The 23,575-nt window shown below is 41.5% G+C and overlaps 1 protein-coding gene and 1 non-coding gene across 3 annotated transcripts in view; both read left to right on the top strand.

The window, feature by feature from the left end:
- The window catches only part of DHTKD1 (dehydrogenase E1 and transketolase domain containing 1), a 50,831-nt gene that overhangs the window by 15,790 nt on the left and 11,466 nt on the right, over positions 1–23,575 (top strand). The window contains exons 3-10 of one of the 2 annotated variants that reach the window (XM_019460797.2): positions 4,150–4,361; positions 5,144–5,338; positions 8,018–8,287; positions 12,791–12,962; positions 13,987–14,185; positions 16,503–16,815; positions 18,062–18,146; positions 18,884–19,023. In XM_019460797.2, the coding sequence (XP_019316342.2) occupies positions 4,150–4,361; positions 5,144–5,338; positions 8,018–8,287; positions 12,791–12,962; positions 13,987–14,185; positions 16,503–16,815; positions 18,062–18,146; positions 18,884–19,023 (1,586 nt within the window). The remainder of the gene's footprint in view (positions 1–4,149; positions 4,362–5,143; positions 5,339–8,017; positions 8,288–12,790; positions 12,963–13,986; positions 14,186–16,502; positions 16,816–18,061; positions 18,147–18,883; positions 19,024–23,575) is intronic. The other variant, XM_019460798.2, reaches the window with a different exon arrangement.
- LOC128775137 (U6 spliceosomal RNA) lies at positions 262–366 on the top strand. Its single transcript, XR_008419788.1, has one exon. It is a non-coding gene; the product is annotated as a U6 spliceosomal RNA (small nuclear RNA).

Raw genomic sequence — 23,575 nt, 5'->3', positions numbered from 1 at the left:
TGCTAGAGCATGTGACTCTTGATCTTGGGGTTGTGAGTTCAAGCCCCACGTTGGGCATAGGCCCTACTTAAAAAAGAAAAAAAGAATGTGGTATATGGAACAGAATATTGCTCAGCCTTAAAAAAGGAGGAAATCCTTCCATTTGTGACAACATGGATGAAACTCGAGGCATTACACTAAGTGAAATTAAACCAGTCACAGAAGGACAGGCACTGCATGATTGATCCCACTATATGAGGAATCTAAGATCGTCAAACTCATGCTCACTTCATGAGCACAAATACTAAAATTGGAACGATACAGAGAAGATCAGCATGGTGCCCGCACAAGGATGACACGCAAATTCGTGAAGTCTTCCATATTTAAGAAAAATGATAAAATGTTCAAACTTAGACAGTGGTTCACAGGGTCTGGGAAGAAGCGGAAATAGGGAAATGGTGGTCAAAAGGTACAGAGTTTCAATTATGAAAGATAAATAAGTTCTAGGGGCTCTAGTTAATACTGTATTGCATACTTAAAATTTTGCTAAGAGAACATCTTACGATCAGCATTCTTACTACAAAAGAAAACTATTTTTAAAATGTAGTAAGGGTTGCTTGGGTGGCTCAGTTAGTTCAGTGTCCGTCTCTTGGTTTCGTCTCAGATCATCATCTCATGGTTTGTGAGTTCAAGCCCCACATCCGGACTCTGTGCCAATGGCATGGGATTCTGTCTCCCTCTCTCTCTGCCCCTCCCCTGCTTGCTCTCTACCTCTCTCTCTCTCTCAAAAACAAATAAACATTTCTAAAAAAAAAAACAACCAAAAACTTTTAAAAAATGAATAAAACGTTGCAAGCCCTGAAATAATAGTTTTAAAAAAGCTGGACACCCATTATGGACCAGACACTTTACATCTGTTTTGTCAATGCATTCCCACACCTACTCCCTAAGAAGTTACTGCCATCTTTATTTTACAGACAGGGAAACAGAAACTCAGAGAACTTAAGTAACTCGTAGCTAAGAAGTGGCAGAGGTAAGGTGACAATCCAGCTCTCACTTCCTGTTTTATTTCCCAGCTTGGGAACTTAAAAAAAAATGGGGGCTAGATAACCAGGCAGCATCCTGGGCTCCTATCTCATGCCATTTTTAAATTTTACTTATTTATTTTATTTTATTATTACTATTTTTTAAAGATTTTATGTTTAAGTAATCTCTATACCCAACACGGGGCTCGAACTCACAACCCCAAGATTGAGAGTCACATACTCTTCCAACTAAACCACTCAGGTGATCCCTGTCATGTCATTTTTTTTTTTTTTAATTTTTTTTAACGTTTATTTATTTTTGAGACGGGGAGAGACAGAGCATGAACGGGGGAGGGGCTGAGAGAGAGGGAGACACAGAATCTGAAACAGGCTCCAGGCTCTGAGCTGTCAGCACAGAGCCCGACGCGGGGCTTGAACTCACGGACCGCGAGATCATGACCTGAGCCGAAGTCGGATGCCCAACCGACTGAGCCACCCAGGCGCCCCAATGTCATTTTTTTTAAAGTTATTTTTGGGCAATGTCAAATTCTGGTATATACATTAATTAGTAATGTTCTGGTAATTTATTGCAGTGTAATAAACCACCCCAAAATGCAGTAACTTCTAAGGGTACAACAATTTTATTATCTCGCAGTTCTAGAATCTGCCTGGACTCAGCTAGGCAATTCTCACTTGGGGGGCTTGGAGACAAAATCTATGCCATCATAATTTAAATGGCCCTTCAGGAATGGAAAGTTTAGTGTTTTGGTTTTTTTTTAATTTTTTTTTTAACGTTTATTTATTTTTGAGACAGAGAGAGACATAGCATGAACGGGGGAGGGGCAGAGAGAGAGGGAGACACAGAATCGGAAGCAGGCTCCAGCTCTGAGCCATCAGCCCAGAGCCCGACGCGGGGCTCGAACTCATGGACTGCGAGATCGTGACCTGAGTCGAAGTCGGAAGATTAACCAACGGAGCCACCCAGGCGCCCCTTAAGTAATTTCTGTGCCCAACGTGGGGCTCGAACTCATAACCCCGAGATCAAGAGTTTCACACTGTACCGCTTGAGCCAGCCAGGTGCCCTCCACTCTAACCATTTTAAAGTATACAATTCAGTGACATTTCATACAGCCACAATGTTATGCAATCATCAGTTTAGTTCCAGAACATTTTCATCACCCCAAAAGGAAATCTTGTGCCTAGTAAACTTACTTACTCACTCCCCATTCTGCTTTCTTCTCAGCCCCTTGCAACCACTAATCTACTTTCTGTTTCTATAGATTTGCCTATTCTTGACATGCTGTATAAATGAAGTCACAGTATGTGGCCTTTTGGGTCTGGCTTTTTACATTTAGTGTAATGTTTCCAAGTTTCATCCATACTGTAGCATAAACTGGTACTTTATTCCTTTATGTGGCTGAACACTAGTCCGTCATATGGTGTGGGGAAATAGGTTCAAGAATTCCTTACACTTATGTAAATGGGTTAAGAAAGCTTAGGTCAGAAAGCTGCCACCACTGGGTGAAAGCGCCCAAGGTTAGTTAGCAAGATATTATAATGGGATCACAAGTAACTTGTTATATTACCTGCAGGAAACTACTTTCCATCTTGTACCAATATACCAGATTTGTTTTGATCACAAACACCACTTGCCCCCCCCCCCCCAGGCAGACCCTTTGCTTCTTACACACACAAGTTATTTTTTTTTAAATGTTTATTTATTTTTGAGAGTGAGAGACAGAACATGAGTAGGGGAGGGGCAGAGAGAGAGAGAGAGAGAGAGACAGAATCTGAAGCAGGCTCCAGACTCTGAGCTGTCAGCACAGAGCCCGACGCGGGGCTTGAACTCACAAGCTGTGAGATCATGACTTGAGCCGAAGTCGGACGCTCAACCGGCTGAGCCACCCAGGCGCCCCCACACACAAGTTATTGATTACTATCTGATTATTTCCTCATGTACAACACTTGTGTAAGATCTTGAGAGCTCAATAAATACGAGATGAAACACGTGTTCAGGGCTTTTGTCTCCTTCTGGACATTAGCCTCTCTTGTATTCAATTCTGTGTCCACTCTCTTGCTGGACAAAAGAGAACTCAAGAGTCATAGTCTGCAACAGTATGGCTATATCACATTTTGTTTATCCCATCAGTGGACATTAGGTTATTTCCTATCTCATTTAATCTTTTTTTTCAAAAAATTTTAACATTTATTCATTTTTGAGAGACAGAGCATGAAGGAGGGAGAGAGGTAGAGAAAGAGGGAGACACAGAATCCAAAACAGGCTTCAGGCTCTGAGCTGTCAGCACCGAGCCTAACACAGGGTCAAACCCACGAACTGCAAGATCATGACCTGAGCCGAAGTCAGACGCTTAACTGACTGAGCCACCCAGGCACCCTCCTATCTTATTTAATTTTAACAACTACCCCCTGAGGTGTTCCTGTTTTATAGATTAAAATGTGGGGCAGAGAAGCCAAGCGATATGCAAAATAATTTTTATAACTTGAATGGTCAATCAGTATCAAAGAGCTAAAGTTTATTGTAAGAAACCATAAGCAATAATAAAGTAAATGTTGGTTTGTTAAAAACTCACGTTGTAGGTTAAGGCAAATGACTGATCATTGATTTGGTGCTGAGCTATTGATACACTTACAGTGCTCTCCTTTTGTTGACCAAGGTTCAGGTAGATTTCCCTTTAGCTTAAAATGTTGCTTTGCTATCAATATTAATAACATTTAGGCCAAATGTTCAATGGTAGACATTACTTTGTAGGTATTAATATAAGAGTTAAACATTTGGGGAGGTATTTCAGATAAAGGTAGAATATCTGATCTGTAGCTATAAAGCAGTTGAGTGTTAACTTTCCATTTTTAGTTTGAAATTACAATAGAATCAAAATTTGGCATAAAGCGGCATGGCTCTGTCCTTGTGGAGAAAGACTGATATTCTCTTTCCTAGTCTGACTATTTTGTGGCCTTTGACCATATTTTTAGTTTTGTCTTTAGAAAAATCTAGGTAGCCATTGATGATGACCCAACTTATCCAAAACAAAATGCTCTGAATTGAAATAATTATTTTGGTATGTTCTATAATTAATTACATGTTTGATTGTTTTTTAAAACGATCCCTATGATTTCATTTTTGTAGGATTGTTGAACATGGGGAAGGAGGAGGCCTCTCTTGAGGAAATAGTAGCCTATCTCAACCAAATCTACTGTGGGCAAATTTCTATTGAAACCTCCCAGCTTGAGAGCCAGGAGGAGAAAGACTGGTTTGCCAAACGGTTTGAGGAACTGAAAAAAGAGACCTTTACCACAGAAGAGCGAAAACATCTGTCAAAACTAATGCTAGAATCTCAGGTATAAAAGTACCAGCTAACATCAATGGAATAGGACGGCTCTTTTTCTACAAAGATATATCAATATTGAAGAGAGGGAATTAAAGCATTTACTTACCCCTATTTACCTCGTTGCGTCAACACACTAGATAATAGAATACACACCACTTTGTTCTAAGTAGGAAAAAGTAGAACCCCAAACAACTGAGTCAAAATATATACTTTTTATGTAATTGCCTTTTCACTCTGTAAAAGACTGAAAAGCCCTTAAGACCTTGCTTCTCTTTTTATGACCTGGAGTGATCAAAAAAAGAACAATGCATGGAAGAGACTCTTGGTGCAGATTAATAGACCTTGAGTCTGTCAAGGCTATGATCAGGACTCAGGCGTGTCAAGATGACAAGGAAACTATTCCCAGTAATTTGGATAGTTGGGTCATTTGCGGCCTTGACAAAATAGTACCGTAGAGCCTGGTACTAAAACTCAAGGGCTAGGAGGGGCAGACCCCTAAGGCCCAGCCCCAACTCTAGAGGAACACATTCTAAGAGGATCCCTCTTGGGGTAAGTTATTCCACCACTCGGGTGGTTTTCTCTGCAATCTGACTGCTGCCTGCTGTCCTTTAGGCTTTCCAGCCATGTTCTGGATTAGTTACATCTGTCTCTGGGGTGTGTTGTGAAGGGGCACGGCTGCGGTCACTTGAAGCAGTGTGGGGTCTTCCTACAATACACACGAATGTGTCTGATTTTGACCTAAGTAGTTGGCTATCTTCCCACCACAAATGTGTCTGACATGATGTTCCATAGGAGTTTGACCACTTTTTGGCCACCAAGTTTGCTACAGTGAAGCGGTATGGAGGCGAAGGAGCTGAAAGCATGATGGGCTTTTTCCATGAGTTGCTGAAAATGGCAGCCTACAGTGGGATAACTGATGTTATTATTGGCATGCCCCATAGAGGGAGGCTTAATTTATTGACAGGCCTTCTGCAATTCCCTCCGGAGGTAAGGTACTTTCTATGATGTACAATTGACTGTAACAGGATAGAACCGACGATGCTAGTAATTCCTTCTAGAAGCCTGAGTAAACATCTCAGCCGTTGGTCCAGGAGGTAGCTTAATTAATTGATGGAACCTAACACTGCTGATAGATATGGTATTTGGGTTGATTTTCTGTGTAGTCTTATATGGATTCTTTCTTCTTTCAGGGAAAGTAAAAGTTAGTTTGTTTTCTCAAGGATGATATGAATAGATAATTTCTTTGAAATTATCTCTGTTCTTTGAAGCACGCTTTACTAATTTAATAAAAATTGCTCAAACATTAAGATCTGTGCAATTATTTACAATTTCACCCTCCAAGGAGTCAATTTTACCTTCCATTTATTTGCAGAGTTTATACTTAACATATTGTACTAAAACTAATAATACATTAGTATTATTGTCATCCTGGGAGACCACTCACATGAGTGGTTCTGTAGGTAACTGGATCTTGGTGTTCTTCTTTCGCCCAACTCAGCTGCTCTATCAGTCTCTAAACAGACTCGTGAGTCCGGATTGCAGATTTGATGGCCAGGAACATCAAAATGACTTGTAATTTAATAAGATTGTGGCCATTGTGTGTGTGTGGATCAACCTCAGCACTGATCTGGGCCAGAAGAGTAAAAGTAATTATAAGTGTTAAAGGGACTGTGAAAGTTAATGGAGTGAATGGAGCCCATGGAAGGATGTGTCATCATTACATCATTGGAAAGTATACATGACGCCATGTTTGGGGCCCAGCTTTACCACTACTACTCATACCTCAGTTTTTCTGATGCTGAGAGATTGATAATCTGCTTTTAAAAGACGGAGACTTTAGAAAAGGCAGACAATGACAAAATAAAGTGATTGACAGGTGTGCTTAAATACATGCAGAAATCCCTAAACCAAAAATTGCATTCCCAAAAATATCACAAAAAAATGACTCCAAGATACTGAATTATAAATGAGCGTATTTGTGAGAAACACATATGTACCCACACTGTGTGAGTATGGGTGTTCCTGTTTGTAAATTGGTCAGTAAGAAGCTTTTGGGTCACTCAAACCATTTGGATAATTGAGAATAACATGTTGTCTTTGGTAACTGTCTTGGCTTGAGACCCAGCTTTGTTACTTAGCGGCCAAGGAACTTTAACAATTTAGTTAATTTCTCTTGTTTGTGCATTTTTTAAAATGTAAAATCATGAAGGGGCACCCAGGTGGCTCAGTCGGTTGAATGTCCGACTTCAGCTCAGGTCATGGTTTCACGGTCCAGGAGTTTGAGCCCTGCATTGGGCTCTGTGCTGACAGCTCGGAGCCTGGAGCCTGCTTCAGATTCTGTGTCTCCTCTCTCTGCACCTGCCCTGCTCGCACTCTGTCTGTCTCTCTCTCAAAAATAAATAAATATTAAATGTAAAATCATAAATATTTAATTTTTTTCTTTTCAAATTTTTGCTTGAATTATTCCATGGGTCATTTTTTTCTGTCTGTAGATGTGCAGCTTTGTTCTCTAAAACTTCTAGTTGATTTCTTGGGCATTCAGAATAATTTCATATTTATCTAGCTATTCCAGGGAGGAGGCAAGCTTGGGGTCACCCTCCTCCTCTGCCATCTTAACTCCTAGCTTGTGCATTTTTTTTTTTTTTTAGCTTGTGCATTTTTAAAATGGGTAGTAACATGTATCTTGTGGTAGACTATGAAAATGAAGTCAGAGAACGTATGCAAAGAAGTCCTTTGAGAATCAGACAGTAGAGGTTTTTTTAGGTGTGATTTGAGCTGATCAGTGCATGTTATCTTATGTCTAAATGGGATTAAGTTCTATTCTGCCATTTTCCTGTGTACCTTTAACAAGATTCATACAAAATTCTTTTGGAAAATATATTCTAACAGGTGTATTCAAGAAAAAATTATTTTGCTTATGGCAAGGTAGAGGTGACTTACCATCTAACATTTTACTGCCTAACTTATCGTCTACATGTCTAACTTATCATCTACACATCTGTCATGTTAGGCTCTTCTGAAAGTGTTGTTACTTCAGGGGTGCCTGGGTGGCTCAGTCGGTTAGGTGTTTGGCTCTTGATCTCGGCTCGGGTCATGTGTGATCTCACAGTTTGTGAGATTGGGTGAGGAGCCCGCTTGGGATTCTCTCTCCCTCCCTCTCTCTGCCCTTCCCCTGCTCTCTCTCTCTCTCTCTCTCTCTCTCTCTCTCTCTCTCTTTCTCTCTAAATAAATAAATAGGGGCACCTGGGTGGCTCAGTTGGTTGGGTGCCCGAGTTCACCTCAGGTCATGATCTCGCGATTCCTGAGTTCAAACCCCACGTTCGGCTTTCTGCTGTCAGTGCAGAGCCTGCTTCTGATCCTCTGTCCCCCTCTCTCTGCCCCTCCTCTGCTTGTGCTCGCTCAAAAAAAAGTAAAAAGAATTAAAAAAAATAAAGCAAACCAAAGCAAAAACTGTTGGTACTTCATTTGATTATGAAGATCTTCAAATAGTTCTGTGCATTTGAGCAGTTAAAAGTTTGTTTAATACATGGTAATAATACTTACACAAGCATGTACAGAAAAGTGTTTTTTAAATTATTTTTTAATTGTATGATTTAAACTAGCCATCTCTTCCCAGCTGTCCATTGTTATAAAAGACATTTTTTCTTGTATGTTTTTTCATAATAGCTGATGTTCCGTAAAATGCGAGGCTTAAGTGAATTTCCAGAAGGTGTTTCAGCCACCGGTGATGTCCTATCTCACTTGACCTCCTCGGTTGACCTGGACTTCGGCGCGCACCATCCCCTCCATGTGACGATGCTGCCAAATCCCTCGCACCTGGAAGCCGTCAACCCCGTGGCTGTCGGGAAGACTCGGGGAAGGCAGCAGTCTAGACAGGACGGGGACTACTCTCCAGACAGTTCGGCTCAGCCTGGGGACAAAGTCATTTGCTTACAGGTACTTGTAGCTTCAGGAAGTGAGGCCAGAGGGTGGGGAGACCGGGAAGAAGGGAAGCCCAGGTTGGTAGTTCTGAAAGGAGATGGTGGACATCCAAGATGAAATTGAGATGAACTTTTGGTAAAAGAAGATTCTGGGCTTGTTTTTAAAATTAACAGCAGATATGAGGTCTCATCTCAAGGCAACTGACTTTAGACTGAGATTTCACTGTGTTTATTTCTCTCTTATGAGTTATTTCGGGGGGTATTGACTAGTATCCCTGATGCTTTTCAGAGGACAGATGTCAGAACTTCTCTGAAAATATGGTCCTCTAGGAAACTACATAGTATCCATATACGTAACAAGGCTGTAAGAGTCTGGATTTAGTTTGTTAGCTTGCTTGTTTGTTTTAAAATGAAGGTCTTTGGCATTAAGGCCACCCATACATATCATTAGTGTGGCTGTTGCTTCAGTTTTTTGTAACTTGACAGCCTAGATGTTCAGACTGTGGATCACATTTTTTTTTCCCTATGAGTATTCATTTAAATATGAACCTTTAACTACCGGGCAGTAATTAATTCTCGGTATCAGTGGCTGAGTCTCTAAACCCTATAGAAATAGGTACATCTGTAAGGCAGGAGAATATTTGACTGCATATACAAATAACAACTTTATCTTATTCATGTTAATTTTTCATGGGCCAGAAACTTGTAGTAAGTAAATTGGGGGTATGCAGCATTGCATTTGACAATGACATAGTTTTTCAAAATGGAAATCTTGCATTGTTAGCCATTCTCTTTACCTTTTGCTCGACTTAATTCACGATACTGTAAAATATTTTAGTCATTCACATTAGCAAGTCTTAACATAGACTTCAGAAACAAGAGATGAAAATGACACTTTATTTATTTTTGAGAACGAGAGGAGGGGGGAGGAGGGGCACAGAGAGCCGGAGACAGAATTCAAAGCAGGCTCCAGGCTCCAAGCTGTCATCATAGAACCCAACGCGGGGCTCAAACTCACAAACCGCGAGATTATAACCTGAGCCAAAATCAGACACTTAAGTGACTGAGCCATGCTGGCACCCCAACATTTTCTTCAAAGTGATAGGAAACTTCCCTCTTTTGTCTATTTTGTGTTCCCAAATCACTTGCCCTGCTGTGTCTGTACGTGTCCTGCTGTGCTGATTTCTTGTGGGAACTCTAAATTTGGAGCCTATAAAATCATGGTGGGTGAGATTCTGGATGCTACTTTTTCTGCCTGACCTCTTCTGTTTATTTTGGTCCCAAACCTGGTGAAAGTAGATTGTCATCTGTGATCTGTGTGTGTCCAAACCCCCTTGCCATCTTTGGCTACGTAGCTTCCACCTCATCCAGCATTTGTTTGTGTTTATAGACCCTCACTCCCAAAAATCTATATGCAGCATAGTGGAGTGGTTTCTCTTCTGATTTAAGAAGAAAATAAAATTAACAGATGATACCTGTGTGCCTTAGTGCCGTGAATCCGAAGACCAGGATAAAATGATGCAAGTTATGAGCAGATGTTATGTTACTTTTAAAAAAAGGTTTTTTTTGAGAGAGAGAGAGAGAGAGAGAGAGAGAGAGAGAGAGTACGTGTGTGCGTGCATGGGTGAGCAGGGGAGGGGCAGAGAGAGGGGGAGAGAGAATCTTAAGCAGGCTCCATGGCCAGCTTGGGACTAGATCTCACAACTGTGAGATCATGACTTGAGCCAGAATCAAGGTGACTGAGCCACCTAGGTACCCCTAAAAATTTTTTTCTTTGAGTATAGTTGACTCCAGATGTTATGTTCTTATTGATGTCTCTAGTGTAACATTTTTGTAAAGGAGCAGAAGAAGTACACATCTTCCTTGCTTTACTGAAATTCTTTCCTTTTTTCTTTTTTTCTGAGAGAGAGAGAGAGAGAGAGAGAGAGTGAGTGAGAGCGCATGTGCAGGTGAGCAGGGGAGGGGCAGAGGGAGAGAGAGAGGAAAAAAGAGAGAGAGGGAGTCCCAAGCAGGCACCATGCTCAGCTGGGAGCCCAACTCAGGGATCCATCTCAAGACCATGAGATCACATCCTGAGCCAAAATCAAGAGTCAGACACTTAATTGATTGAGCCACCCCGGCACCCCAATGAACTCCTCCTATATCATTACCCCCAAGAAATCCCATGGGCAAGGAGGAGTGCTCAGATGCCAGGAGCCCCTGGCCCTTGTGGCTAAGGGTTGGACTTGACAGTGTGGCGTGGTATAGAAGAGGCAAAGACTGTGGAACCAAGAAGATGAGTTCAAATCCTGGCTTTGCTGCTTTCTGGCTTGGTGTGCTTGGTTCTGTTATGGTAGTTCTCTGAATCTCATAGAAAAATGGGAGTGTGTTCAGAGAATTAAATGCGAACATGGACATAATAACTTCCTTGATCCAGGAGAAAGGCTTGGAGGGGTGGAGACATAAGTAGAAAAAACACAGAAGGCCCAGGGTATAGTCCAATGTGAAGTATACACTCTTTGTGAGCCTTGGTTTCCTCCTCTGTAAAAAGGACAGTAGTGACTTCCTTACCTGGCCCCCACCTGGTTGTTGAGGGGATTAATGCTGTGGAGATAATGGAAGGGTGTGTTATTAGTAGGTATAGATAACTCCAAAATGGGAGTCATCCCTATACACCCTAGCCAAATGAAGGCGGGGCCTGGAAATTTCACTGAGGCCAAGGAGTGCTTCCTTTCTTAGCCAAAATATTCTACTGACATTAAAAAAATGACTATTTTAAGGACATTGTCAATGTCCTTTTAAAAAATGTACTTCGAGGTATTCTTTCTTCATTTATATTTAGGTCTTTTACTTCTATTCTTATTAGAGCCCAGTGGTTACCTTCAGTTAGGACATATCATATTATTTTATTTATTAATTATTTTATTTTAGAGACAGTGAGAGAGACAGTGCGAGCAGGAGAGAGGGGCAGAAGGAGGAGAGAGAGAGAGAGAGAGAGAGAGAGAGAGAATCTTAAGCATCCTCCACACTCAGTGAGGAACCTGACCCTGGGATCATGACCAGAGCCAAAATCAAGAGTTGGATGCTAGGGGTGCCTGGGTGGCTCAGTCAGTTAAGCGTATGATTCTTGGTTTGGGGCTCAGGTCATGATCTCATAGTTTCGTGAGTTTGAGCCCTGCATCAGGCTCCGTGCTAACAGTATGGAGCCTGCTTGGGATTCTCTTTCTCTGCCCCTCCCCCACTCATGCTGTCTCTCTCTCTCTCTCTCTCTCTCTCTCTCTCTCTCTCTCAAAATAAATAAATAAACTTTAAAAAAGTAACAAAAAAAACCCAGTTGGACGCTCAAGCAACTGAGCCACCCGGGCCCCCCAGATTACTTATTCTTAAATGTTTGTTTCTTTTTGAGAGAGAGAGAGAGAGAGACAGAGTACAAGCGGAGAAGGGGCAGAAGAAGAGGGAGACACAGAATCTGAAGCAGGCTGCAAGCTGTCAGTGCAGAGCCTGATGCAGGGCTTGAACTCACAAACTGTGAGATCATGACCTGAGCCAAAGTCAGACACTTAACCGATTGAGCCACCCAGGCGCCACTTTTATTCTTTAGTTCAGCATTTTGACTGTTTATGATACTAGACTTTTATTTATTTTTTTATTGCAATATATTTGACAATAGCATTATGTCAATTTAAGGTGTATAACATGTTGATGTCACAGATAATCACCTTGCAGCCTGAAGTCAGTAGAACTCATATCTTCTTCTAAGATCTTCTAAGATCTATAATTCCCTTGTTATTTGCTTTCAACTTCTGTGAAAATGATCTCCCCTTTTATCTACTACTTTCCATCTATCAGGTTTTGTGATGATGTTGTGATCTAACAGACTTCAGATGTGCTGGGAGAATAGCACATTTCAGATGTTGTGTGATAGTATTTTGTTGTTTCCTCAAAGCATCCTTTCAATTACCTGTGATATACTTTCCCCCCATGCCTCCTGTCTTTGCTGTCATATCTCCCTCCCCCCACCTCTTTGTGTTCACGGTGTGGCCAACACAGCCAGTGGGGATTAGGTGATGTGAGCTGCACACCGTCTCTTTTCAGGGGCAGGATGATTGGAGAAGAGAGAGAGAGTTCAAAGCTATGCACTGTTCCTCATGTCTTGCAAGCTGTTTTCATGAAAACTGTACTGGAGCTGATTTTCCTTCAGTACTGCTGATAGTCCTTCCTTCTGTGGTGCTGCTGTATGTTCTAGAATGTTGATAGGTATATTAGAAGTGATGCGTGCGAGTGACAATGTGGGGGTGAAAGAATAGATCGATTGGCGGTGGCCACAAGAGGTAAAGGGGCTTTGAAACCAACTTGAGATCAGCCTAACCATCCTAGAAAGTCCTGTACGGAACCAGCAGATTTTTAGGAGGGCAGGAGAGCAGTGAGAGCGTGGTTGTTTTTATTCCTGTTATTATTTGAAAACAATTTATTCCAAACTGGATACATAAATTTCTCCACCTCTTATGTTCATTTTCTTGTTTTCTCCTCTATGATTTAGGTTCACGGTGATGCTTCTTTCTGTGGTCAGGGGATTGTTCCTGAAACATTTACGCTGTCTAATCTCCCACATTTCAGAATTGGTGGGAGTGTCCATCTGATTGTCAATAACCAGCTGGGTTACACCACTCCTGCCGAAAGAGGAAGGTCTTCCTTATACTGCAGTGATATCGGTATGTGACGTAGGGAGGCATCTCTAGAAAAACATCTAGTTCACTAGGAACAGTAAGCCTCCCTGGTTACTCCGTTTTAAATTTGGGGTCAGATATGGTTAGTAGTCACCAACAGTGGTATCCATGTTCCTTTAAAATCCGAGTGTGACCTTTGAATCCAAAGAGGTGAAACAAGAGGGAAACACAAAGGGTGCCATCTCAAATTGCCCAGATACCCAGTTGAATGCTCTCATGGGAACCAAAGATCAACACAATTAGTACAACACCGGGGTACTCATCTTTAGGAGATTCAGATCCAGGGTGCCCAAGACCTTAGTCAAGAATGATACTGAATTTGGCTAAGGGGTCTTGGTTAGAAATCAGATACAAAGAAGCAAAGTTGACTTGTTCTACCCTGGAAATTAGCAATATTAAGAGAAAGGCAGGGCTTTTTTTTAAACCCATCCCCCAATTCACAGAGTTACCTGAATTGTTAGATGGTAGGAACTATTGCGTTTTTGCACCCAGCCCCTGGCCTGGATGCCTTTTGGAGCTATCTATGTGAATGTTTTGGGATTAGTTTGACAAAGATACTGGAAGCACATTCTAGGGCTTTTCTTTGAAGAAAATCAATTTTTTTTAGGATTCGTCCTTTAATGACCGTTTTATCTCAGGAGGAAAGATACAGTAACAATGACAGTAACAAAATAAATAGTAGTTATTACATACCAGGCACTCTTCAGCACTTTATATGCAGTAACTCAGGGAATCTTTACAACATCACCAGGAGGTATAGGAGCTATTATCCCAGTTTTATAGATGAGAAAACTGAGATTCATAACTTTACTAAGGTCACAGAGTGAGTCACAGAGCTAGGACATGACCTCTTTCCTATCAGCTGGACTCCAAAGTGTGGGTTCTTAACAGCCCAGCCAAATCATCTCTGAGTATGTGGGCTGCCTCCCCACGCAGGCAAGAGGACTTGGAGGTGGGCTAATGTCCATTGGGGTCGGCTAGCCAGCTTCATCTGTCTTCTCTGCCTCAGGGAAGCTTGTGGGCTGTGCCGTCATCCATGTCAATGGAGACAGCCCAGAAGAAGTGGTTCGGGCCACACAACTGGCTTTTGAATACCAGCGCCAGTTCCGGAAGGATGTGATTGTTGACTTGTTATGCTACAGGCAGTGGGGCCACAATGAGCTGGATGAGCCCTTCTTCACAAATCCAGTCATGTACAAAATCATCAGGTATAATTATAAATCTTCGTTGAAGATCCCCTTACTCCCATAGGGCTTGCATTTTTTTAAATTATTTTTATTAGACACTCTGAAGTAGGGCGACCAACTCCTTGGGTTGCCTGGGACATGAAACTTTCAGGACTGAAACTGGGGTAGTCCTGAGCAAACTGGGATGATCATCCTACGGATCCCGGGAAAGCTCCCCAGAGTCTTCAAACTCCACACGTTTACTCTATGAATAAATGAAGGCAATTTACCAATCTCACTGAGGTAGGAAGACTGGGGCAGAGCCCTTAGCCCGCAGCTACTTAGTTTGTCACTGACAGGATCAGAAATAGATCCTCTGTGATTCACGTGGTGCCTCAGCAAGAGGCAACATGATGGATTTTAAGGAACCTAGAGAACTCTGCTGTCCAATATGGAAGCCACTACCATACATGGCTACTGAACACTTGAAATGTGGCCATTCCTGCTGGAGATGGGTTGTGAGTGTAATGAACACACCAGATTCCAAAGACTTTGAAAAAAAGAATGTAAACTATCTCAATAAGAATTTTTATGTTGATAAAGTATTAAAGTGACTATATTTTGAGTAAACTGAATTAAATATGTCATTAAAATTCATTCCACCTGTTTAATTTTAACCTTTTCTTTCTTTTTTTTTTTTAATTTTTTTAACGTTTATTTATTTTTTGAGACAGAAAGAGACAGAGCATGAACAGGGGAGGGGCAGAGAGAGAGGGAGACACAGAATCCGAAACAGGCTCCAGGCTCTGAGCTGTCAGCACAGAGCCCGACGCGGGGCTCGAACTCACTGGACCGTGAGATCATGACCTGAGCCGAAGTCGGACGCTTAACCGACCAAGCCACCCAGGCGCCCCAATTTTAACCTTTTCTAACGTGACCACTAAGAGATTTTTAATTACATGTTGGCTGGCTCTGCATTTCTCTTGGACAGCATTGAGACAGAAAGTTAATGAGATGGAGGGGAACGTGTTACTTTGGAATTTCCTTTTTTGATACTAGAAAGTACAAGAGAACCCCCTCCCCCACTTTATTTCCTCATAGATATAAATTAAAGTAGAGAAAGAAATTTGATGATACTTCATAGGTCTTTCTGGTCAGAGGTAGCACCCTGCTCTTGGAAGAACAAATCTGGGTTCTCTGTTTAGCTTTGAATTTAGCTGCTGAGTGACCAGATGTGGCTCAAGGCCCCATTAAAAAAAAAAAAAAAATCTATCCAGTCCATCTGTCACTTTTGTCATGATTAAATATGATAAAATATGTGAGCAAGATTTGTTGTTTAAAGTATTACTTGAGCATAGATTGGCATTATTATTGTTGTAAAACCGAGATACTGATTATTATAGTTTCCGGATTATTAAAGCCACCTGAAACAGATGTTGGTGACTTTGAGTTCAATACTGTTTGAAATAAAGTGGTAAGACAATGTAGGTCAGTCTTGTAGATAACTTTCCAGAATGTACCAATTCATAGAAAAACTCTACTAATTATTTCTACCTTGATGTAGCTAAAAGCTTATAAAGATGAATCTTATTTTTTTGCTTGCCTGCAAGAAGTTGTTACTCACCATTGCCTTAAAAAAATAATGCATTGGAGTGAAAGGTACATAACATAAAATGGATCATATTATTTTTTATTTTATTTATTTTAATTTTTCTAATGTTCATTTATTTTTTGGAAGACAGAGACAGAGCATGAGCAGGGGAGGGGCAGAGAGAGGGAGACACAGAATCCGAAGCAGATTCCAGGCTCCATGCTGTCAGCACAGAGCCTGACGCGGGGCTCAAATTCATCAAGCTGGATCATGACCTGAGCTGAAGTCGAACACTTAACCGACTAAGCCACCCAGGAACCCCTAAAATGGATCATTTTATTTTTATTTTATTTATTTGTTTATTTTACATTTTTTTATTTTTGAGAGACAGAGCACAAGTGGGGGAGGGGCAGAGAGTAGGGGAGACACAGAATCTGAAGCGGGTTCCAGGCTCTGAGCTGTCAGCCCAGAGCCTGACGTGGGGCTTGAACTCACGAACCGTGAGATCATGACCTGAGCTGATGTCGGATGCTTAACCGACCGAGCCACCCAGGTGGCCCATAAAATGGATCATTTTAAAGTGAACAATTCAGAGGCATTTAGTACATTGACAACGTAGTACAACCACCCCTTCTATCCAGTTCCTGAACATTTCCTGTGTGCCTTTTTATAGTGACGTGGCTCTGTGATACCTTGGACAACTAGTGTATCTGTCACACTTTGGTTTTTACAAACCCGATTGACTTTTCTCTCCTCTCTCTTGGACAGAGCCCGGAAGAGCATCCCAGACACCTATGCAGAGCACCTTATTGCCAACGGACTCATGACCGAGGAAGAGGTGTCGGATATCAAAACCTCCTACTATGCAAAGTTAAATGACCATTTAACTAACATGGCCCACTATAGCCCCTCGGCCACCAACCTGCAGGCTCATTGGCAGGGCCTGGTCCAGCCGGAGGCTTCCATTACAACCTGGAACACTGGTGTGCCCCTAGACCTCCTGCGATTTATTGGTGGGAAGTCCGTGGAGGTGCCGGAGGGACTCCACATGCACAGTCACCTTCTGAAGATGTACGTTCAGGTAGGGAGCATTAGAATTTCCGGTTGTTGTTTGTTCGTCTTGTGCAACAAAGAAATTGGTGTTGATCTGGTCTTTTCGGTTCAGCTAATGAATTTGACATTTATTGCATGCCACTAGGTTCTAGTGATGTTTTGGTAGTGATGCTCTCTTAAGTCAGATTTGTCTACTTGTGCTCTTTTCTCTCTTCTTTCCTTTGTATACACAAACAGGTTCTGGTACTGATAGTCCATTCAGGTTTTGTCTACTTCTCATTTTCCTCGATTTACTTACTCATTCATACATGTTTAATACATGTACATGCACTACATGCACATTATCAAAAATACAGGACAGAAATACCTGTTTTGATTTCTCTGATTAGTGAGCAGAAAACACTTTCATTTTGGGGGCCAGCTTGAATAAAAATAAGTACACATCAACAAACATACCCCCAAAGGCAACCATTTGCCCTTACACACCCTGATGTTTCTTACATATTGTCTCACGTTAAAGATAGATTGAAACTTTGGTTTGCCTGGGACTCAGGAATTTCCTGGAACGTGGGATTCTGCATGCTCAAAGTGAGGGAGCAAAAGTCAAAGGCCTTCGTCTTTCTTAAACTTGGATAGAGGCACTTTGTCCTCTGAATGATTTTGAGATGCTTACTTCATTTCCAGTTTTTTTTAATTTATTTTAAATGCTTATTTATTTATTTTGAGAGAGAGAGAGAGAGAGAGAGAGAGTGAGCAAGCCAGCAGGGGAGCATCAGAGAGAGAGAGTGAGAGAGAGAGAATCCAAAGCAGGCTTCTTGCTGTCAGTGCAGGGCCCCACTTGGGACTTGATCTCACAACCATGAGATCATGACCTGAGCTGAAATCAAGAGTCGGACGCTTAACTGACTGAGCCACCCAGGCACCCCTAGGCTTTTATTATAGGTACAGAGATTCTTAAAATAATCTGTGTACTTACCATCCAGGTGAAGAAATTGAATATTACAAGCACAGTTCTCTGCGTGCCCTCCCTGGTGCCGTCTCCTCTCCATTGTGCACAGGCTTAACCACTAACCTGAGTGCCTGCTAGTTTTGCCTGTTTGAAAACCTATAATTGCTATCTTACTCTCATCTTTCCCTTCTGCACTTTCTGTTTTAATATAACATTATAATTTTGATCCATACTGTTGTTGCATTACATTTTGTGAACTCAGTGTGGAAAAGGGTATAGACTGTTAAAAGTGTCTTTTTTTCCCCTCTGCTTCTGTTTTTTGCAGTCCAGACTGGAGAAAGTGATGGATGGAACAAAATTAGACTGGGCTACGGCAGAAGCTCTTGCCTTGGGCTCATTACTTGCTGAGGGTAAGACATTTCTGTTTAGTTGCACAACTGGTAGGGATTGCTTTATATTACACTTGATGTATGTGACCCCTGCAGTTCTGAGTAAAACTATCTCCAATTGTTTTCAGTAACTAGAGAGGTTCTAAAATGTGTTAGCTTTTCTTCTTCGACAATATTATTTAATCTTCAGGATAAGTCGTGTTGGTGACCTTCATCAAAGAATAGACTATAGAACATTTCTTGCTAGGAAACAAAGGGCCCTGTGCCGGATGAATTGGAAAGATATTTTCCTCCAAACATTGTAGGGCAAGCAATGACTCTCCATTCTTGTATGATCTTGCCTTACACAGACTTTTGAATATAGGACAGATATATTTTATTTTTTTATAATTTTTTTTAATGTTTATTATTTTTGAGAGAGAGAGAGAGAGACAGTGTGAGCAGGGGAGGGGCAGAGAGAGAAAGGGAGACACAGAATCCGAAGCAGGCTTCAGGATCCCAGCTTTCAGCACAGAGCCCCACTTGGGGCTTGAATCCATGAACTGTGAGGTCATGACCCAAGCCGAAGTTGGACACTTAACTGACTGAGCCACCCAGGTGCCCCAGAACAGGTATATTTTAATGTGGTTAATCTATTGCTAAGGGAAATTCTCAGGATGAACTGATGTGTAAGAATTCAGCATCACCATGTGTTGTTAATACTTAGGTTATTCACGGGAATCTGTTTTTTTTTGTTTTTTCCTCCTTGCTTGCTTAAGGTTTTAATGTCCGTCTGAGTGGGCAAGATGTCGGCCGTGGAACTTTTAGTCAGAGGCACGCCATGGTTGTTTGCCAGAACACCGATGACACCTATATCCCTCTGAACCATATGGACCCAAATCAGAAAGGGTTTCTAGAGGTAGGATGTCTTAGTGTCTATTGTAAAACCCAGGTGCTGGGGCGCCTGGGTGGCGCAGTCGGTTAAGCGTCCGACTTCAGCCAGGTCACGATCTCGCGGTCCGTGAGTTCGAGCCCCGCGTCAGGCTCTGGGCTGATGGCTCGGAGCCTGGAGCCTGTTTCCGATTCTGTGTCTCCCTCTCTCTCTGCCCCTCCCCCGTTCATGCTCTGTCTCTCTCTGTCCCAAAAATAAATAAAAACCGTTGAAAAAAAAAAAAATTAAAAAGTAAAACCCAGGTGCTGATAATTATAGTTACAGGATTCTTAAAGCAGCTAGAAACAGATGTCAGCAACTTTGGGTTCAATCGTTTTAAAAAAAAATTTAGGGGCACCTGGGTGGCTCGGTTGGTTGGGTGTCCGACTTCCGCTCAGATCATTATCTCCAAGTTCAGGAGATCGAGCCCGCATCAGGCTCTGTGCTGACAGCTCAGAGCCTGGAGCCTGCTTCAGATTCTGTGACTCCCATTCTCTCTCTGCCCCTCCCCTGCTCTCTCTCTCTCTCAAAAATAAATAAAAACATTAAAAAATTAAAAAAAATTCCAGTATAGTTAACATGGTGTTTTATTAGTTTCAGGTGTACAATATAGGGATTCAGCACTTTCATACATCACCCAGTGCTCATCTAGTGTATCTTTTTTTATTATTAAATATAATTTATTGTCAAATTGGTGTCCATACAATACCCAGTGATCATCCCAACAGGTGCCCTCCTCGATGCCCATCACCCACTTTCCTCTCTCCCCTATCCCCCATCAACCCTCAGTTCTCAGTTTTTAAGAGTCTCTTATGGTTTGCCTCCTTCCCTCTCTGTAACTTTTGTTTCCCCCTTCCCCTCCCCCATGGTCTTGTGTTAAGTTTCTCAGGATCCACATATGAATGAAAACATATGGTATCGGTCTTTCTCTGCCTGACTTATTTCACTTAGCATAATACCCTCCCTGTTCCATCACATTGTTACAAATGGCCAGATTTCATTCTTTCTCATTGCCAAGTAGTATTCCGTTGTATATATAAACCACATCTTCTTTATCCATTCGTCAGTTGATGGACATTTAGGCTCTTTCCATAATTTGGTTATTGTTGAAAGTGCTGCTAGAAACTTTGGGGTACAAGTGCCCCTATGCATCAGCACTCCTGGATCCCTTGGGTAAATTCCTAGCAGTGCTATTCCAGAGCAGCTGCACCAGTTTGCATTCCCACCAACAGTGCAAGAGCGTTCCTGTTTCTCCACGTCCTCGCCAGCGTCTATAGTCTCCTGATTTGTTCATTTTGGCCACTCTGACTGGCGTGAGGTGGTATCTGAGTGTGGTTTTGATTTGTATTTCCCTGATGAGGAGTGATGTTGAGCATCTTTTCATGTGCCTGTTGGCCATATGGATGTCTTCTTTAGAGAAGTGTCTATTCATGTGTTCTGCCCATTTCTTCACTGGATTATTTGTTTTTCGGGTGTGGAGTTTGGTGAGCTCTTTATAGATTTTGGATAGTAGCCCTTTGTCTGATATGTCATTTGCAAATATCTTTTCCCATTCCCTTGGTTGTCTTTTAGTTTTGTTGATTGTTTCCTTTGCTGTGCAGAAGCGTTTTATCTTAATGAGGTCCCAGTAGTTCATTTTTGCTTTTAATTCTCTTGCCTTTGGAGATGTGTCGAGTAAGAAAATGCTGCAGCTGAGGTCAGAGAGGTTTTTTCCTGCTTTCTCCTCTAGGGTTTTGATGGTTTCCTGTCTCACATTCAGGTCCTTCATCCATTTTGAGTTTGTTTTTGTGAATGGTGTAAGAAAGTGGTCTAGTTTCAATCTTCTGCATGTTGCTGTCCAGTTCTCCCAACACCATTGTTAAAGAGACTGTCTTTTTTCCATTGGATATTCTTTTGCAAATCAATTAATATGATACATGACATTAATAAAAGAAAAAATAAGAACTGTATGATTCTGTCTATAGATGCAGAAAAAGCATTTGACAAAATACAGCATCCTTTCTTAATAAAAACCCTTGAGAAAGTCGGGATAGAAAGAAAATACTTAAACATCATAAAAGCCGTTTATGAAAAGCCGACAGCTAATATCATCCTCAATGGGGAAAAACTGAGAGCTTTCCCCCTGAGATCAGGAACATGACAGGGATGTCCACTCTCACCGCTGTTGTTTAACATGGTGTTGGAAGTGCTAGCATCAGCGATCAGACAACAAAAGGAATCAAAGGCATCAAAATTGGCAAAGATGAAGTCAAACTTTCGCTGTTTGCATACGACGTGATACTCTACATGCAAAACCTGACAGACTCCACCAAAAGTCTGTTAGAACTGATACATGAATTCAGCAAAGTCGCAGGATACAAAACTAATGTACAGAAATCAGTTGCATTTTTATACACCAATAATGAAGCAACAGAAAGAGAAATAAAGAAACTGATCCCATGCACAATTTCACCAAGAATCATAAAATACCTAGGAATAAACCTAACCAAAGATGTAAAAGATCTGTATGCTGAAAACTATAGACAACTTATGAAGGAAATTGAAGAAAAGAAATGGAAAAACATTCCGTGCTCACGGATTGGAAGAATAAATATTGTTAGAATGTCAATACTACCCAAAGCAATCTACACATTCAATGCAATCCCAATCAAAATCGCACCAGCATTCTTCTTGAAGCTAGAGCAAGCAATCCTAAAATTTGTATGGAACCACAAACGACCCCGAATAGCCAAAGAAATATTGAAGAAGGAAACCAGAGTAGGAGGCATCACAATCCCAGACTTTAGCCTCTACTACAAAGCTGTAATCATCAAGACAACATGGTATTAGCACAAAAACATACACATAGACCAATGGAATAGTATAGAGACTCCAGAATTGGACCCACAAACGTATGTCCAACTAATCTTAGATCAGCCTACTCTTAATTCCCTTCACCTACTTCACACATCCCCCACTGGTAAAACCATGCCCCACTGGTAAAACCAGTTTTTACAAGTGGTAAAAACTGGTTACCACTAGTTTCTTCTTTAATAGTCTGTTTTTGTGTGTGTCTTTTTCTATTTGTTCATTTCTTTTGTTTCTTTTTTTTAATTTATTTTTTTATAATTTAACTTTATTTTTTATTTTTTAAAATTTACATCCAAATTAGTTAGTATATAGTGAAGCAATGATTTCAGGAGTAGATGCCTTAATGCCCCTTACCCATTTAGCCCATCCCCTCTCCCACAACCCCTCCAGCAACCCTCAGTTTTTTTCTCTATTAAAACCATGTCCTTTATATGAAGGACCCTGGGAGGAATTCCTGCTTGCTCTTGGTACTGGTCCTGGTACTGACTGAGTTGACTGAGCAGTGGTTTGTCTCTATGGTGTGTGTACCGTGAATTCTGCAATTGAGCCACATTCTTCTGTCAGTAATGGCTCCCAGGAAGAGGTGGAGGCCACTGACCTCTGGTGACTGTAAGCCACCAGGCTGTCTTTTTCCCCTTTATTCTGTGTCTCAATCTTTATCTTTTTTCTATGTACATTTACATCATCACATTGTACATCATATATATATTTATGAGCCATCTCAAGTATGTTTTGGAATAAATAAAAGGATTAATAAATACAAGAAATGAAAGTAGATATGTGTATACATGAGTACAGATGACAGTGAATGCTTAGGAGAAGGTGCAGAGAATCTACTTGGGAAGTCAGGAAAACCTTGGGAGGGGAAGCCAGATTTGAACTGGGCCTGGAAGGACATGAGGAGTTGCCTAGTCTGATGCCTATAGAGAGAACATTCCAGGTGGACACCATAATACCTACAAAGCCTGTGAAGTGAGAAGATAGGAACTACAAATAGCTCCATGTGACTGGAGGTTAAGTTGCAAAGTGGAAACAGAAGTCAGGAAGAGGAGACTGGCCAGACTCCCCACCTTGTGAAAGACTCGGAATGTTATGTAAGCCGGAAACCATGGGGGAATTTTGAACAGGTGATCAGATTTTTGTATCAGAAAGAACCCTCCCCATGGTACTTTGGAAGCTGAAGATGGATGAGAACTTCAGATGGTGTATCCACCCAGCTTTATTGAGGTATAATAGGACAATTTCTTTTTTTCTTTAAAACAATTTTTTAATGTTTATTTATTTTTAAGAGACAGCGTGAGTGGGGAGGGGCAGAGGGAGAGGGAGACAGAGAATCCAAAGCAGGCTCTGTGCTGTCAGCACAAATCCTGACATGGGACTTGAACCCATGAACCATGAGATCATGATCCGAGCCAAAGTTAGACACTCAACCGACTGAGCCACCCAGGTGCCCCATAATAGGACAATTTCTAAGGAGGCTTCTCAATAGTCTAGCCAGGAAATCACATGGACCTGAACGAGGGCAATAGCAGTGCAGACAGAAGATGGGACCAGATTTGAGAACATTTACCAAACAACAGCTATGGGACTTAGCGGTAGATGGAGGGAGTGAGGAAGACTAGTCTCGCTTATCTCCTGGCTTCCTGACTTGGACAATTGCTATATGATGGTGATACTCACCCAAATATAA

Source organism: Panthera pardus, unplaced genomic scaffold (genome assembly GCF_024362965.1).
Source record: "Panthera pardus isolate Hobbes unplaced genomic scaffold, ASM2436296v1 HiC_scaffold_6, whole genome shotgun sequence".
In the NCBI taxonomy this organism is placed as follows: Eukaryota; Metazoa; Chordata; class Mammalia; order Carnivora; family Felidae; genus Panthera; species Panthera pardus.
The sequence above is the reverse complement of the archived record's forward strand: the minus strand, read 5'-3'. Positions and strand labels throughout refer to the sequence as shown.